At 46.2% G+C, this 17,012-nt stretch overlaps 2 protein-coding genes across 3 annotated transcripts; one reads left to right on the top strand and one right to left on the bottom strand.

The window, feature by feature from the left end:
- Nucleotides 1–131: 131 nt before the first annotated feature.
- On the bottom strand, nt 132–7,819 carry LOC114844899 (ATP-sensitive inward rectifier potassium channel 10-like). 2 transcript variants are annotated; one of them, XM_029132576.3, is made up of 6 exons: nt 6,101–6,278; nt 3,559–3,904; nt 2,108–2,319; nt 1,892–2,023; nt 1,589–1,766; nt 132–1,388 (listed from the first exon to the last, which is right to left on the bottom strand). In XM_029132576.3, exons 2-6 carry the CDS (start codon nt 3,902–3,904, stop codon nt 994–996), a joined length of 1,263 nt encoding a protein of 420 aa, XP_028988409.1. In that variant the 5' UTR covers nt 6,101–6,278; the 3' UTR covers nt 132–993. The 2 variants fall into 2 exon arrangements, with proteins under 2 accessions (XP_028988409.1, XP_028988408.1); XM_029132575.3 differs by lacking the exon at nt 6,101–6,278 and adding an exon at nt 7,505–7,819 and having other exon boundaries at nt 135–1,388.
- A 4,137-nt stretch (nt 7,820–11,956) lies between these two features.
- Nucleotides 11,957–15,997, top strand: LOC114844958 (purine nucleoside phosphorylase-like). The gene is made up of 6 exons (XM_029132685.2): nt 11,957–12,114; nt 13,308–13,477; nt 13,560–13,663; nt 14,174–14,349; nt 14,851–15,041; nt 15,138–15,997. The coding sequence occupies exons 1-6, from the start codon at nt 12,089–12,091 to the stop codon at nt 15,359–15,361; spliced, it is 891 nt and encodes a 296-aa protein (XP_028988518.1). The 5' UTR covers nt 11,957–12,088; the 3' UTR covers nt 15,362–15,997.
- The last annotated feature ends 1,015 nt before the right edge of the window (nt 15,998–17,012 follow it).

Here is a 17,012-nt window from a genome sequence, read left to right as displayed (position 1 = left end):
GTTTTCTTTATATATGTTTATACACAGAAAGGTATTTCATTATCACAATAAAATTAATAACTTGCAGTTACATTTTCCATGTACAATAATTGAGTTGTTTAAAGCCAATGAGACAGTGAAGTAGCAATTTCAATTAACGTTGCAGAAACATAACAGTTTCTTCTAAATGCTTCAATTCAAATTATAATCTGCATGAACTTGCTTTAGTATTAAAAACATCCCTATATAACTCCATAAACAGGTCACTAACCACCTAAGGTGCAAATTTGCATTGTGCAGTTACATAAAGTGCTGTAGGTTTGTAACAGCATTAACACTCATTCATTAAAGACAATCAAGCTATCAACAGGTGCAGTTTACAGAGTGTTCATCTGAATCCTAGCTACAGAGCTACGTTATTGCTATGATTACAGCAGTTTGTCTTCTCTTTTCTTTAACGGGAATAGTGTTAAGAGGAAGTGGACAGTTTTATCAGCTGAGAAGAAACTGTGTTGCCATTGCTCATCAGTGTTTTTTAAGGTAACGGGTGCAGAACAACCTCATGTAACCTTTATAAATAAATGTGTAAAACAGTAAAACACAGTCTCAAACACATATGTGACAACATGAACTCCTGTGCGTGAGTGTTTCCTGTTCACCTAATCTCACCAACGTTACCACCACACTCCCTGTGAGGTGGAAAATATCAACCTGTGTGACTGTGTGTCTTTCTGTCATTTACGTATCATTCTCTGGGGGAATTCAAATGAGCCCACCAAGGTTTCCATCTTCCTTTGTCTGATTCGTTTAGTTTTTTAGCTTTGACATATTTCTGCATAAATAAACCTGTTACTATTTGAGGCTGACAGACACAAAGACGGACACATGCAGTGAAGTAGTGTATTATGTCCTCCTTCGAGCATCCAGACCTCAAACAACTGTGTGTTAAACTTGAATAAAGGCTAACAGCTGATCTCCATCCCCACAGTCACACTTCTGAACCGGTCCATCTGTTCACACGTTGCTGATGCGAACACTCAGAGGATTGTCTCTGGCCCGGCCACGGTCCTCCCCTCTCTCCCTGTAGCTCTGCTCCAGACGGATCTTCTCTGGGTCCGTCCCTTCCGACACAGTCCCGCCCCCATTGCTCTGGTACCCGTTCTGAGGACTGGACGGCTTGAAGATGGGGGTGGTCCTGGTCTTGGCCACTTTGTCGAAGAAGGCAAAGTCTGCTACATATTTCCCTGAGGGGGAAAGGGAGACTACAGGCGGGAACTCGTAGCCCCAGAGAATCTCATCCGGCAGGTACGACGTGCGGACCTGGCAGGTGGCGGAGGTCGGCTCCACCGTAGCGCTCATGATCACCAGCAGTTCAAAGTCGGCCAGTTCTGGATCTGTCCAACCCCCACCTGACGGGACACGACAGCGCATTAATGAAACGTGAAAAATAGCATGTAGAGTTAATATCACAACTTCTAGTTCAATCACAATTTCCTACTAACATTCATCAAGCACTGAGACCCTAAACATGGATTCAGATCTCTTTCACCATCACTTTTCAGATCACAAACCCTGGGTTTCAGACCTTATTCCCTCACCCTACACTCACCCTTAGCTGCCCACGCCTGCAGCGGGCTGCTTTCGTCGATGACGTGGTAGAAGGTGAGAGGAAGGATGAGGAAGGGGCTGTCGCTGGACATGTCCACCTGGAAGGGAACGTTCCTCTGGTCCAGACGGACGGTCTCGCCTTCCTTGGTCAGAGACGTCTGCAGGAGTTTTCCTGTGACCTGGAGGGAAACAAAGGCACCAACTGATTCACTGCTGAACAAAATCAGACTGGTTATTTGTTAGGACAGGAGAGCTGTAGATTATATAGTAGGTGTAATCTCTCCTCTGTTTTAAACGCACTCACCTGGCACCCGAGCAGGAGGCTCTTGCGCATGTTGGCCACTCGGATCATCAGACACGGTCGGCCTTCGTGGATCGACACCACTGCGTGCTGACTGAACTTCACCGTCTCGCCTCGCTTCTTGGGTCGAGCAACCTGAGAGCAGTAAACAACCGCTTTTCATTAGATTTGTGTCAGGCTGCAGCTCTGTCGTGTTTTGCACAGCTGCGTGTTTGATACCTTGGCCAGAAAGGTGCCGGTGATGAAGATCTCCATCAGCATGGTGATGACCAGCTGCACTATGAGGAGCACGATGGCCACCGGACATTCCTCCGTGATGCAGCGAAAACCATAGCCGATGGTGGTCTGGGACTCCAGGGAGAAGAGGAAGGCCCCTGTCAGGCTCTGCATCTGCATCACACAGGGCGTGTGATTGGATGGAGGGTTGAACTCTGCAAGAAGATGAGCACAGAATATGCTAAATATAAAAAAGAACATACAATTTTGAATAAAAATTTCCTAATTGTGATATGTGTTGAAATAATCTGTTTTGCATCGCATTGTGGGAGCTTAACATTTTACTGATATACAAATCCGCTCAGTAAACCAGTCAACTCATAGCTGATATGTGACAGAGCAGGTGTCCTCTCTGCGGTGATGATAAATATTTCCTGTCATAGCTTCCTGTCAGATTAATTTTATCAAAATGCTCATGCATGAACTAACATCTCTTCTTTGCAGAGAGCTGGGCTTTAAACAACACAGAGCATGAACAAATATGAGGTGGAGCAAACTAACTGAGGTGACACCCAGGTTGCAGAGTTGCTGCCTGCAACTACAACACTTCAGTTCTTTTATCAAACAACATCCTATTCTCACCTGCTCTGTGGGTTCCAAATGCAGTCGAGCTGTTTCCTTCAATATAATTAACACTAAGCTGTGAACTGTGCTTTTTTTCAGTTGCACTCACACAAAGCGGGCAGAGTTTGTGTAGTTGTAGGTGTAGTTTACACCTAAAGTTCAAGCCTGTAACGTTTACTTAAACCAAAGCGTATTTATGTGTTTATGTGCAGTAAGAATCAGACAGCTCAGCTCAGGTTCTTCATGGTCTCATATGATTATAATTATAAATGACAACTGTTCTACTGAAACTGTAACTGTGCTCTGTGGATAATCTAGAAATTAATCCCAATCTGCACTAGCCTTGTGTTCTTCACTAGAAAACCTTGAGTAATTTGGAGCAACTGACTCACACTGTGAACCGAAAAGTAATTTTGGTTTAACGTCTCTGAGGGCTTGTTAACGAAAGAGTGTCTTTGATGACTCACTGAAAAACCCAATTAATGTCAAAACACAGTCCCTGTAGGTGGAACTGAGTCGAGCCCTAGTGGGACAAAGTGTGGATGGATGGATGGATGGATGGATGGATGGATGGATGGATGGATGGATGGATGGATGGATGGATGGATGGATGGATGGATGGATGGATGGATGGATGGATGGATGGATCAATACATATGGATGGATCAATACATATGGATGGATGGATGGATGGATGGACAAAAGACGAATGGATGGGTGGATGGGTGGAGTTGTGACATATGCATTAATGAGATTTCTACTGTAATCCTAATATACAGTGCAGCATTACTGTAACTCCCTCAAACCACCCAGTCTCTCCTCCTTCTCACCCAGCAGGTCTCCGTGCACCAGGGCCACCAGGTACCACAAGACACCGAATAGAAACCAGGTCCCCGCAAAGGTGGCTGTGAACAGAAAGAACTTGTAGCGCCACTGCATCTCCAGAAAGGTCGTCCAGAGGTCGCGCATGTAGAGAGCGCTGCGGCCGCTGACGTGCTCGATGCGCACGTTGCTGCGTCCATCTTTGGAGAGCACTCGCCTTCTCTTCCTCAGGATCCCAGCGCCTCCGGACAGGCCGCCGCCCAGTAAGGGCTTCAGGACGTCCGTCTGCGTCTGGGAGTGGCAAACCTTGTGTGGGGAGGGGCTGCGCGAAGACGGCGGCGTGGCCGATGTCATCTGGTGAATGGCGAGAAATTCATACTTAATTACTGATTGTGCACGGCGTCGTTCGGGCTGATTACAGACTAGCTTTGCAGAACCGTTTTCAGCTTCACGTCAGCCGTTTTTAGCAGCGTGCTTATTTTCACGCGATCAGCTGCATTTTTTTTTGATCTGATGATCTGACTTCCTGTCATCTGCTTAAAGCTAGAAGCTGACGCACAGTCACAGCAAGTTTTAAATATTTCCCCTGAAGTCTCGTAGTTTCAGGGGAATTTATTCAGTTTAATGTTATTTCAAATGTGTGATCATTCATATGGAAACGCCCACCTGAAAAGATCATATCTTATTCTGGAAACCGTACCTTTAATTAGCAAACAGGCAAACAAAGCTAAAAGGCCCCAAAGTGGGTGTAAGTCTTTCTTAGTTTCTATAGTTACACAAATTACAGTGTACCTGTAAATCCAGTAATACCTAATGCTACTAATACTTCAGACAGGAACCAGTATGAATGATTCAAACTGGTGGTTTCTAGCTGGTGTTTTCCCTGTGAAGGGGGCAGAAAGAAGTTTGTTGTTTGTCTCTCGACATTTGGGGAACCACTGTCTGAACAATCTGCCCTAACAGTGACACCACTACACGTTGATGACAAATGTCTTCATCAGGGAATTTATGGTGTCACACAGGAGAGAAGTTGCAGCCTGTGTTCTTCCTCACCTCCGCTCTTGTGGCACGTTGTGAGGTCACGGTTTTGGAAATTACAAAATAGTTCTATCTAAGCCCGCTGCTCTCAGAAAAGGTTTTACTGTGAAGCTGTTTGGGGCTTCGTGGAACCAGTCACGAGTTTGCAACGGAGTTTCGGCACGTTTCTCTGAAACTACGGTTGTTGGAGGAAGAACATGTGTTTCCTCATGTGTTTCGACACTTACTTCTTTCACCGGACCAAAATGTGAAGCAACTTCTCTAAATGTACCGCTTGTTTTCTCATTTTGTGCACTTTGATGGTAGAACGCAGGTCATGGTGACAGACTCTGATGAGACCTAAGGTTTAGAAACACTTTAAAGAGTGTGAGCCATCAGCCTGAGATCGGCCGAGCAAAAGCCACAAACCGAAACCTCAATAAACACGAAGACAGTTGTCAGTAAAACATAGAGGAAGAACAAAACTAGAGCTACTGCAGCCTGACATAAGCTATTTTAGATTAATGGCCAAATTCTGCACAGTTAATACATCTGTATAAATACAGGATAAGGTTCAGTGTTTGAAAAGTTAAAAGCACGAAGTAGAAGAGCAGAAGCTACGTATGTTTCCTGTTTGTGGCTTCCGGGTATATTTTTGGACAGACAGCGAAACTGCTTCACAGGCCTGATTCTGATCACTTACTGCAAGAAAACCCAGTTCATTACTGTTTTAACATACACGCATGCATCAGCAGAATGTAATTGTCTGTGGCCGACAGGTCTCTTGTAGCTGCAGCTCTCTTTATACCAAAACACAGACGGTTACTGTCTGCGCACACTGACACGTCCTCAGTGAACCAGTAGGAAGGAGACACCACACAAACGTTAGATAAGGAAGAAGACCAGTGGAATCAGGATGAGCAGCATTCACACAACAGAGTTTCACTTGTGAGACAGAGAGAGAGAGAAACTTGAATGGGACAAGTCCGGTTAAGTAAATCTTTGTTGTCTTTGTGTCCTAAAAGTCCGACGTTTATCTTGATAACGTTTCTTTAAAGGCTTCTCTGTTGATTCAAGGAAAGAGGTCCTCGGCGGACGAAAAGTGAACTTCAGGCTGGAACTGGAGACGACCCTGAGAGTTCTGTAGAAAGGAGGCAGCTTGGTTTTGAGGGCAGCCCCCGTTCAGGTCCTTTATGAGTGGCCGGTGTAGCAGGTGTTTCACACACCGCTTCACACTGACGGCACTCACACAGTCCCTCTGTCTGACGACTGCACAATGAACCCATCAATACGTTCACTGTACGTCCACGGGTGGACTCTGCAGATCTGCTGCAGTGGATCCGACTATAAGTGAGGGGAGACGTGATGCGCTGTTATGTAAGCAGTCGGCCCGTATCACGCCACACTCAGAGGGTGAGACCCGCGCAAGCTTCAAACCTACAATGACACCATTGAAAACTCCACTCCTGTCCTCATCCCCTGTCCTGTCACTCTCACAACAACAATAATACAGTAATAGAGCGATGGACCAACCTCTCTAGTAAGATGTACTTCGTCTCCATGGCTACGCCACAACTGCCCTGCTTCAGTGAACCGTGTCCAAAAACTGAAAACAACTTTCTCTCAACTGATCTCTGTCTCTGTCTCTCCCTCCCTCGTTCCCTCGTTCCTTCGCTTTCTCCGCTGTGTACACAGGAATGCTTTGTTAGCAGCTGAGATAAAAGAAACAAAAGACGCCATTGACAAAAAAACTCAGTGTGTGTGTGTGTGTGTGTGTGTGTGTGTGTGTGTGTGTGTGTGTGTGTGTGTGTGTGTGTGTGTGTGTGTGTGTGTGTGTGTGTGTGTGTGATTATGAGACAGCGGGACTGCAATTACATTTGAATTTCTGTGTGTGTGTGTGTGTGTGTGTGTGTGTGTGTGTGTGTGTGTGTGTGTGTGTGTGTGTGTGTGTGTGTGTGTGTGTGTGCAGACGTATGATAACTGAAAGGACAACAAGAGAACAGAAAAGAGGAAGGGAGAGAGAAAGAGATCTATGACAAAAGCTCCTCATTAGTATTCTGAGTGAGGAGTAATCTCCATCGGCGTCCCCCTCTTCGTCTCCCCCCTAAAACACACACACACACACACACACACACACACACACACACACACACACACACACACACACACACACACATTTTAACTCTTTCTAACACACACACACACACACACACACACACACACACACACACACACACACACACACACACACACACACACACACACACACTTTAACTCTTTCTAACATCTTTACTTTCTTTTCTTCGTTACCTTCCATTAACTGGATCACATGTAAACACTTCTCTCCATCACTTTGTGTCCGCCTCCTCCCACCTTATTAGTCACCATGTACCATTTCCTTCATCTCCTGATACTAAACTAACTGGTGATGGAACTGGTGATGGAAAAACTACAAGTAAACAGAAATGAGTCTCATTTATTGTTTTCATCTTCTGATTATTTCTTTTTGGTAAGTTTGCACTAAACCACATCATGTTTGGTTTTGATCATTCTATTCCTCCTGGTATTTGTCAAGATGCTCCAGAATCACATGCTCCGATTGGTCGACAATAATGACGAGACAGTTTTGTTTTCATGAACTCAGCTTCGTTGGGCCGAGCGCTGTGGCACGTAGTGAACCTTTGACCCACTGTGTTACAATTAAATTTAAAATTTAAATTAAAAAAACTAGAAAAAAATGTTTGTGTGATACTTATTTGCATGAACCTAAAGAGATGAGGTTAAAGGTGAAGAATAATGTTTGTAACATTTACTTCAATATAAATTTGAACTATTATTAAGTCCACTTTTGAAAAACCAAATAGAGTTTATTTAGTGCGTAGCGTTTTATTTCTCCTGCGACTGCATTGCGTTCTGCAGTGAAATGAATTTTCTTACCTTTTCCGCAGCGATTGCAATAAGTGACCCGTGCAGAGAGAAGTTAGGAGCCCGGAGCCTCAGCCTTTTGTCCACATGTCTGCTTTGTTGTCACACACATGCTCACAGGACACAACTGGGACTGTAACTCTGCAGGAACGGATACCTTCAGCAGCCTGCCATGCACCATTGAGGAGAATTATGGAGACAGTCATTGGCTCATCGGGCTCCGGTTTCTGACCCAAGGCTCGGTCCCGCTGCTCACAAATTCTGCCCAAAGTGACAGGACTTGGCTTTTTAAGAGGCCTCTCTCTCCCTCGCCTTCACTTTGTCCCTCTGTCTCTCGCCCTCTCTCCCGAATTCCCGTTGTGCCCTGCTCATGTCTGTGTAATTGCTGTAATAATTGATCGCCACTCCCACCAAGTCTCAATTCAGTAGCAGAATATCCCAGGGGAACCCAAATGCATCGTAATGCAGTTTGAATTGCATAGAACGAAGGAGGGTTAAAATATGAACCCCTTCATGTTATAAACCCTGTTTATGCTGCAGTTGGTGTTGCACAGTAACTTGTGCACATGTTCGAAGCCTCACGTGCACAGACACGCACCGACAAATCACCCCCCGCCGCACAACACACACACAGACACACAAACGCACAGACCCCTCATTCAGCACTTGTGTGTCCAGCGTTTGTTGTGCCCAAGGGTCTGTTCCGAGCATCCTGTTAAGCTCACACACATAAAGAAGGACGTTCGTGAGGTGAATGCGACCTCGCGTTCTGCATCAGGAGAGGGTGACGGAGTGTTATTTAACCAAAGGGGGAGGGTCCGTGGTGTCGAGGGGGACGGCTGCTCTAATGTGGAGAGGCCCAGCAAGTCTCCAGGTACAAAGCCAGCAAAGGCCTTTTCACATTCTGGGGCACCGTGGGGTGGTGGAAGCGCAAACAGCCAGAACACAAGTAGAAACGCTCTAAAAGTAGCACTTTGAATTCTGTACTCAGGTTGATTCACACGTCACATCCTCCAGCGAGAGAACGCTTTTCTCTGAGCACGCTCACGTTTGATCCTGTTGATGACATGAGTGAGATTTTATTCATAATCACCAACTTTTCATTTGAATATCCCTCAGCAGTAAATAAGTTACTTGTACAGCTGTATAATTAATTTATTAGTTGATTATATTTTAGCACTAAATAAATTGGGCACTTTTGCTGCAGGCAGCACCATGTCACACAGTTAGTGAAGCTGCGGTGGAAAAAAACACTTCACACACTGACTCACTTCCTCTTTCCTTCCCACACTACGGCTACATATAGGCTGCACCTGCTCAGAGGTGATGCTCGTGTCCTGTGACTGTGATGCTCTTTGCTCTATAGCTCCGTGCGCTCAGCTACACGCGGAAGACATTTGTGGCTTCCTGGGTTTGCAGTGAGGAAAAGCCTGGCGGGTAAAAGATAAGAAAAAGCACCAGACAAACTGAGAAAGAAATGTCTGTTTCCCATCAATGTTAGAGAGGTGGTTAAAATTAAAGGAACTAGTTCTACAGACGTACTGCAGTATGTTCTGTCCATACGTCAGCAGGGTCTCAAAGCAAATAAATATTCTTTGTCTGTTTCATTTAATTTAAACCTGGCTTTCGGACCACTGGTGTAATTTATACCTAGAAATGCTCCATGTTGTGGCCAGAGTTCGCACCACGCTCTAAAGGTCCTCTTTGTTTCTTTTATGGGAGACATAGAACAAGGCACGGCTGTAAATGTGTCATGTGGTGATGAAGCAGTTGGTGATGTGTTATAAGCAAGTTTTGTTTTGACGTGTGTTCGTATGTGGTTGAAATGCCAGTAAATAGCCAGGAAGACGTGGCCGTTTGCTAATGTGGCACAATGTGACAAAAAAAGAAGTGGTTTGTGTGTGTTTGTTTGTCAGTTTGTTTTAGCGGGTTCAGCGAGTGCTTCTGGCTCATGGCATCGGTGCCGACCGTGCTGGACTGGCTCTGTTTTATTCATCCTCGCAAACACTCTCGGACTCTGTCGTCTGAATATTTATGCTCCGCTTTGCTCGGTCTCTCACTTCCTTCCTGTGCTGTGAGAGAAAAACACCCTCGAAACGTTCGGGGACATGCAGCAATGTACAATCAATCAGTCTGTTATAAAACTTTCTGAACATACTAAATAAGAGGAAGTAGGAGGAGTTGGTAATACACCTAAACTTACTTCTAAATAAAGTTTTGCCTGCAGTGAATATAAATGAAGAACTGTATTTAAAGAAGAAATAAAAAATATATATGCAAATCTACTCATCACAGAAGTGAAACTGCCTCTGTCTGTCTCTATTTCTGTCAGAACGCAGTAGACGAAGCCAGTAAAGATATAACATATTCAGGAGTTTTTTTTAACCTCTGCTGCTTTAAGTCATTTTTATTTGTTTCCACCAGATGGCAGCAGACGACAGCTTTTCGAGGCTGGAGCTGGTTTGAATTTAGGATGTATAGTTGCAGCGAGAGGAGGGCTAAGAATAGGTTTGAATGCTCAAATGTTTACTATTAAATATCTGTAGTGCATCTAAAAGCAGCTGCACTTCTATCCAGACGGGTTGTGTGTCTCCTGATGTGTGGGGACCTGGAGTCAGATGGAGAAGCACAGTGGGTAAAGTAACTGTCACTCGATATTCACTAACGTGTGAACGTGCAGAAACACAAATACACCAGAGAACAGTGCAACAGGATGAAGGATCGTGTGACACCACTGAGACTGCGATAAGGATTAAAAATGCGTGTGTGTCACTGATGCTTCAGATGAGCTGTGGTCAGAGGCTGGAGCTTCGTTCTAATGCAACAGTAATAACACAATGTTTGGTGCAATTTCCCTTTTTCGATGTGAACAAAGCTTTCGCGCCAGTGTTGTTTTTGTCTCAAGTGAAAGCAGCAGGTTCTGCCTGAAACACTGGGATAAAGGTTCTAGACAAGGGCGAGAATGTAAATCGGCCATTACATAACAGAGGGGAACCAGAACAGGGGCTGAACTGTGCTGCTGCACACACACGCGCGCTGTAAATGTGCACACACATACACATATATACGTACAGGCTCAGGTTCCACGCTCTAGTACTTTTCTTCTGCATTTCAAAGATCATTTCAAAGATCAAAACTAATGCAGAGATTGAATGTATGAAGTTTACGTACAGCTTCAGTGTTTACAGTAAATCTCTCCCAAGTCACACAAACATGCACAGACGAACCCTTTATTCAGTCCAAGTATGTCTGCATGTCTGTACACATTCTGTACGCAACGCAGCACATTAAAGTCACCTGGACTCATCCTCAGTTTGAAAGTCAAGACATTCAACTGAAGGCTGATCAGGTTATAGTTTCATTTTTCAGTTAATCGCCACATTTTGAGCTAAAGAGAAATACGAATATACACACTACACTAATACCTGCATCTCAGTCCAAAAAGTCAACAGGGCTCACAGTAAAGTTTTTATCCAAGAGCGTAGAAAGGCCTCCTTCTTCTGAAGGGAATAAAAAGGCTTTTTGTTAATGATGCCACGTATCTCATCAGGCCCAAAATCAAAGGTCAGAATGTGAAGAGAATCAGGATTATCAGCAGGATGTAAAAAATTATCTTAAAATAATAGTTGTAGTAGTAGTTGTGGTGGTGGTTAACATTAGATGCTACTGTGTGTGTGTGTGTGTGTGTGTGTGTGTGTGTGTGTGTGTGTGTGTGTGTGTGTGTGTGTGTGTGTGTGTGTGTGTGTGTGTGTGTGGTTTACAGCCATTGCATCAGCACCTAAAGCAACGCGGCCACGTTGTGTACATGCGATGATGCTTTCAGGACCACTGGGAAAAGCTAGATTGGGGTCAGAAGCCAGGAGGCGATTTTAGCTGGACAACGGTAAGAGCCCACAGATGTATCGTATTTGTTTGGCAAATGTAGGTAAGGCATGTAATTTAATAAATAAAGCTCACATTAAATCACATTAATCATCTGAATTCCAACCCTGCAATACATACATGTGCTTGTTTAAAAATAGATAATTTAATATTTATATAATTATACTTATATAAATAAAATATATATAAATATAATAGATATATACATATATTCATATAAATGCAAAGTACAAAAATTAACGTTTTTACGTTTTTCCTACATTATTTTTACAGGTTGCATTAACAAAGCTGGAATCTGGAATCAATCGCTATAGATTGATTTCTACTATAATTTCTTTTTTAATCCCAACAAATAAAAATCCAATATATATTCCTTTTTACTCTGCATGGACGTGTTTATAATTACTCGTCAGACACTCAGCTGTGCGTGTTTCGTCATAGCTTCCGTCTAGACATGTGTCTGGCACCCAACATGTTTGGGGGGGAAGCTCCTGAACGCACCATTGGTTGCCGGGACTACGAGCGCATCAGAGGGTCACCCGAGCAACGCCTGCGTCTCGACTAATCAGAGGCCGCGCGGCCGTGACGTCGAGGCTTTACGGTGGGGGTGTAAACCTAAAAACCGGTTCCATCATCAGCAAAGTCGGATAGACGCTCAACGACTCACTGTGACGCAGAACAACCTGCTGACTTCAATCCACACTACGCTTCATCATGTCTACGTCCGAGGTCACGTCTGGGTACGTTTACAAACTCGTTTGTTAATTTATTAATATGTTGAACTAAAAACGCGTACTTCCAACGGGCTTGATACGTTTGCTACGATGTCTGACGATATATTGATGTTAAGGACATCACCGGGCTTCCACACGCGGATCCCACATCCCGTCATTTAGCCCCACGATTCACTCGGGCTGCGTTATTGCACGGGTAATTAACGCGCGTGGGGGTTCGGGATCGGGATGCTGCGTCCTGGGGACCCCCCCTCACACCATTATGCGCCTTTTTATGGGCCATGTGGTGTCACGTTAAACGCGCCTCTGTCGCCGAATGACGTAACCACGCGTGGAAAAGCCGCGTTTATTTCCCCGTTCACAGGACGCGTGGAGGATAAAGCCCGGCTCGAACGTGTGCCCACCGACGTGACGTCACTTCTGCAAACCCACAGACCTTTTACGCTCATACGGGAAGGTGACGGGACAGTGTTTATGGAGTGTAGGACTTCCGCTCGGTGATTCAGTGAGTGGAGTGAGACGTGAGTGACGCGGCGGAGCTGGCAGACCCGCCCGCAGCCTGTGTGACTGTGCCACCTCGTTAAAAGGCTGCGTCGCTCAGTGAGAGGGCGCACGGAGAGAGAAACGGCGAAAAGCTTGGAAAGTCAAGGCAAAAGCCATATGGAGATGCTTTTCCCATCATTTATCCAAGATTGACACATTATAAAATGAAACAGCCAAGCCCTCAATATACACACAGAGCAGATGGCAAATGAGTAACCAGGCGCTTTTGTCCTCATGAGACTGGGTCTCACTTTTACAGCTGATGTAAAAGGGCAGCTCCCTGCTCTGAGGTGCTGCTTCAGGTCGATGGAACATCTAGAAATGAAAGTTTATGACAGGCGTTATCTGGTGGTCACTTTGTCAATGAACCCGAGGATGTTTCTGTTTTACGGAATCAAAACAAAACCAGTTTTGTTAACGGTTAGTCATAAAGTTAATGCAAAGTCAGCGAGGAGCACAATGGCATTGACTGCAGGGATTAAATACATAACTAGGTGCTGTGTGGATGTTAAAGATCAAATTGACTTTAACATTAAAAGCTTAACTGTTCTGGAGAGAGACAAAGGCCCCGCCCTCCAAATACCTTCTGCTTATTGATATTTCCTGACTGCCTTTCCTGGTCTTTGAATGTGTCACGTTTGACCCGTTCTTCCCAGCGTCGGCTACGAGGAGTGCCGGGCCACGGCCGACTGGCTGCTGTCGCACACGCAGGTGCGCCCCACGGTGGGCATCGTGTGCGGCTCCGGCCTCGGGGGCCTGGCCGAGATGCTGAAGGAGCAGCAGGTCTTCAAGTACGGCGACATTCCCAACTTCCCCCGGAGCACAGGTAGGCGAACCCCCCGCCCCCCTGGTGCGTTCAGGTGCTGTCCGGCTTCAGGCGCGTGCTCCTGTGTGTGTGTGTGTTGCAGTGCACGGCCACGCCGGCCAGCTGGTGTTCGGGACGCTGAAGGGGAAGCCGTGCGTGTGCATGCAGGGCAGGTTCCATCTGTACGAGGGCTACCCCATCCAGAAGGTGAGCAGATGAAACCCAGAGAGGCAATTTCCTGTCGTGTTCAGAAACGGAGACGAGGACAGAAATCCAGAGGTGGAGGCAGGAAACGCGCTTCTGTGACTTCTCGCATGATGTTACTGAATATCACAGTCTGTTGGAAAAATCTGTTACTTCAGATTCCAAGATTTATTTTGTCTTTATATTATTTTTAAAACATAACGACCAGGTGAAATGCAGCTGCTGAAAATGTAAAACGCAGAGACCTCATGAAATGCAACCCACCTTACGGCTGCAGGTGGATGAGTTATTTTCACCATAAGAGCCCAGATCCATCTCGGACTCTCACGGGTTAAATGTGCTGAAACGTGTATTTATCCAGCTGCTGTCCGGGAACGGTCGCGGCATGTTGGTTCGTGTCTCCCTGAGAAGCCCGCTGTTCATTCCCACATGGTGAAATCAGCCCATGCCAAAGAGCATATCAGCGCGGTCGCGTCCCAGAATGCACCCTGAGCGTGGGCTTTTGCGCCGTAGATCACGCTGCCCATGCGAGTCTTCAAGCTGATGGGCGTGGAGACGATGATCCTCACCAACGCGGCCGGAGGCCTCAACCAGGACTACAAGGTGGGAGACATTATGATCATCAAGGACCACATCAACATGCCGGGCTTTGCTGGGATCAGCCCGCTGGCTGGACCCAACGAAGACAGGTAGGTGGAGGACAAAATGCTGAGTTTCTATTCAGGACATTTGCTGCAAATTACCAGACCAAAAGAGAAAACAGTATAACTTCATTTGAAAGCTGACTCACTATTTAACATTAATATGAGGGATGTTGAGTCATTGACTCAACCGGCCCAAGTTCCTCTGCCTTCATAAGGTCCCGTCTCATTACATGAATTTTTCCAGTCTCCTACACGAGCCCCTCAGGAATCTGACGTGTGTGAACAACAGCAGCCTCTGTGCTCGTGGCTGCAGGCAGTTCAGGCCCGTTGGCTCAGAGCAGGGCTCAGCGGGCTTCCAGAGCTTGAATGCACCACAGAGATTTACAGTCATTTACAGTCACACAACCTGAATGGGACGTTAACCAACCCTAGACGCGTGTGCGTTGCCTCAGCGTCGCCCTGAGTCATTTCTGGGGGGGGATTTCACGGTTGAGCAGCTCGGGTGAGTCCCTTCTCATCCAGTTGACGCCGTCGTCCTGTGCGCAGGTTCGGCGTGCGCTTCCCATGCATGTCTGACGCCTACAGCCGCGAGCTGCGTCAGCTGGCCCACGACGTCGGAGCGGAGCTGGGCTTCAGCGACTTCCTGCAGGAGGGCGTGTACTGCGTGCTGGGGGGCCCGTCCTTCGAGACCATCGCCGAGTGCCGCATGCTGAGCAAGCTGGGCGCCGATGCCGTGGGTGGGTGTTCTGACACACACACACACACACACACACACACACACACACACACACACACACACACACACACACTCACCTCCTCCGACTCCTCCCCAGGGATGAGCACGGCCCACGAGGTGATCGTCGCCCGGCACGCCGGCATGCGCTGCTTCGCCATGTCGCTGATCAGCAACCGGGCGGTGATGGACTACGACAGCCAGGAGAGGGCCAACCACGAGGAGGTGCTGGAGACGGGCCGGATGAGGGCCGGGCAGATGGAGAAGCTGGTGTCCACCATGGTGGCGCGGATGGAGCACAACAACAACAACAACTGCCTCTGAAGGCGCGAGGCCTGCGTTAGCTCAGCTCCAACAGGCTGGGTTCCTACTTGATCAGCTGATTTTTAGCAAAAAAGCTTTTTCTATCTGTTACTATGAGTCTTAAGGTCCTTAAAGTCCACATTTTATACACTCCTCATCATCAGCATTTGGCTTGATGGTTCGATCACAGGTTCCTAACACTGTACTGTTTTTGCAATTAGCAAAACTTTGCAATTTTCACTTTAATAATTATTAACTTATATTAATTGTTTCAGTTCTTTTACATTCCTCAACTACAATAACAACTAATGACCCTCACAGTGTTTAACGTAGAGGACGATTGATCGTAAAATCTTTTTAGACGAAAGACGGCGAAAATAATTATGTCAGAACTGTAAATCAGGTGTAAAATGTTTATGAAATATTTAAATTGAATGTATTTAAGTAATATTTTTATTTTCTTTGATAATATATCTAGTGTTTTATGGGCATGTATCATGAAATGGAGTAAACGGGACAGTTACCAATATACTGTATTTAGTATTTGCTTAGATTGCATTTTATTGCTGACTAACTAGGCATTTGACTTTTAGAGGCACTTCACTGAAAATGGTACAAATGAGATTTTACAATAAAATGACTCCAGTTGAAAACAAAGGCGTCTTTTTGTGTGCCACTGTTTTCTTTCTAGGTGGGATGTAGAGCACTTATACAGGAAACAAGCAATTTACTATTTTTAAATCAAACCTCTTTCTAGACTTCCTACAACATGTAAGCAGATGACGATCGGCCTATGTTGTTCTACGTGGCAGCTCTGGCCTCACACCAGTAGCATGTGAAGAACAAGATTACAGGTTGTTCTGTATAGCTTCAGGTAAAACTGACACGAGCCTGGAATGTGAAATAAAACAGGCCATAAAACGACGCCCTTGACAGAGAGCGAGATGGAAAAAAACAGCTGAACCCGGTGGGTGTTAAATAGTTGGGCAGCAACACCTCCTTTGGGACAGTGGGTTCTGGATGTTTGACTCTCTTCTTTCACAGCTTAAAACGTTTCCTATAGTTTCCTCTCAATCACTACAATTCTCGAAATGTGCTGGAAATCGACTGAACAGAGAGAAGTGGGCGCTCAGAAGTGGAGGAGCAGCTTTCCTCATAAAAGCAAAAAGAGACGACACAAGAGGTCCCGGCCACAGGAAATGCAAGCGGAGAGCCAAGGCCTGTTGCTTAAAGTCTTTCCAGAGCCTAAACCTGCTGTTACAGCACCAGAGGCTGATATTTTAACTGGCAGCCTGTCCTTCGCCTTATCAGCCTCCGTCTTCTCCCACAGTCCCTCCGGCCTCCTCCTCTCCCAACCACAGCATTCCAAGAAAAACAGCGCGTCCGTGACGTCCCCGCAGGGCCGTGAGAACGCCGGGAGCCACGTGTGCCTGTCCCCCCCGTGTTTAGTGGGAACCAGCGGGTCCAGGTGTCGCGCAGAATGTCCGGATTCACAGCAGCGTGTGAATGGAAGCTGAGCGAGGACGCAGCTGTCTGCGGCGTCAGGGCGCGCTGACACGCTCCTCTGCCGCGATGAGGGACAAAACGACTGCAAGCTGAAGCGGAGGAGGCCGTGACCACCGCTGGGAACCCATAGGAAAGGCTGCAGACCAGGCAAAAACTCACAAAACAT

This window comes from Betta splendens, chromosome 17 (assembly GCF_900634795.4).
Source record: "Betta splendens chromosome 17, fBetSpl5.4, whole genome shotgun sequence".
Taxonomy (NCBI): Eukaryota; Metazoa; Chordata; class Actinopteri; order Anabantiformes; family Osphronemidae; genus Betta; species Betta splendens.
The sequence above is the reverse complement of the archived record's forward strand: the minus strand, read 5'-3'. Positions and strand labels throughout refer to the sequence as shown.

Coding starts and splice junctions, on each gene's coding strand:
- LOC114844958 (XM_029132685.2), top strand. CDS start 12,089: ATGTCTACGTCCGAGGTCACGTCTGG. Junction 13,478..13,559: donor CAACTTCCCCCGGAGCACAG/GTAGGCGAACCC, acceptor TGTGTGTTGCAG/TGCACGGCCACGCCGGCCAG. Junction 15,042..15,137: donor GCTGGGCGCCGATGCCGTGG/GTGGGTGTTCTG, acceptor ACTCCTCCCCAG/GGATGAGCACGGCCCACGAG.
- LOC114844899 (XM_029132575.3), bottom strand. CDS start 3,904: ATGACATCGGCCACGCCGCCGTCTTCGCGCAGCCCCTCCCCACACAAG. Junction 2,024..2,107: donor CCGGCACCTTTCTGGCCAAG/GTATCAAACACG, acceptor TACTGCTCTCAG/GTTGCTCGACCCAAGAAGCG. Junction 1,389..1,588: donor GCAGGCGTGGGCAGCTAAGG/GTGAGTGTAGGG, acceptor GTGTCCCGTCAG/GTGGGGGTTGGACAGATCCA.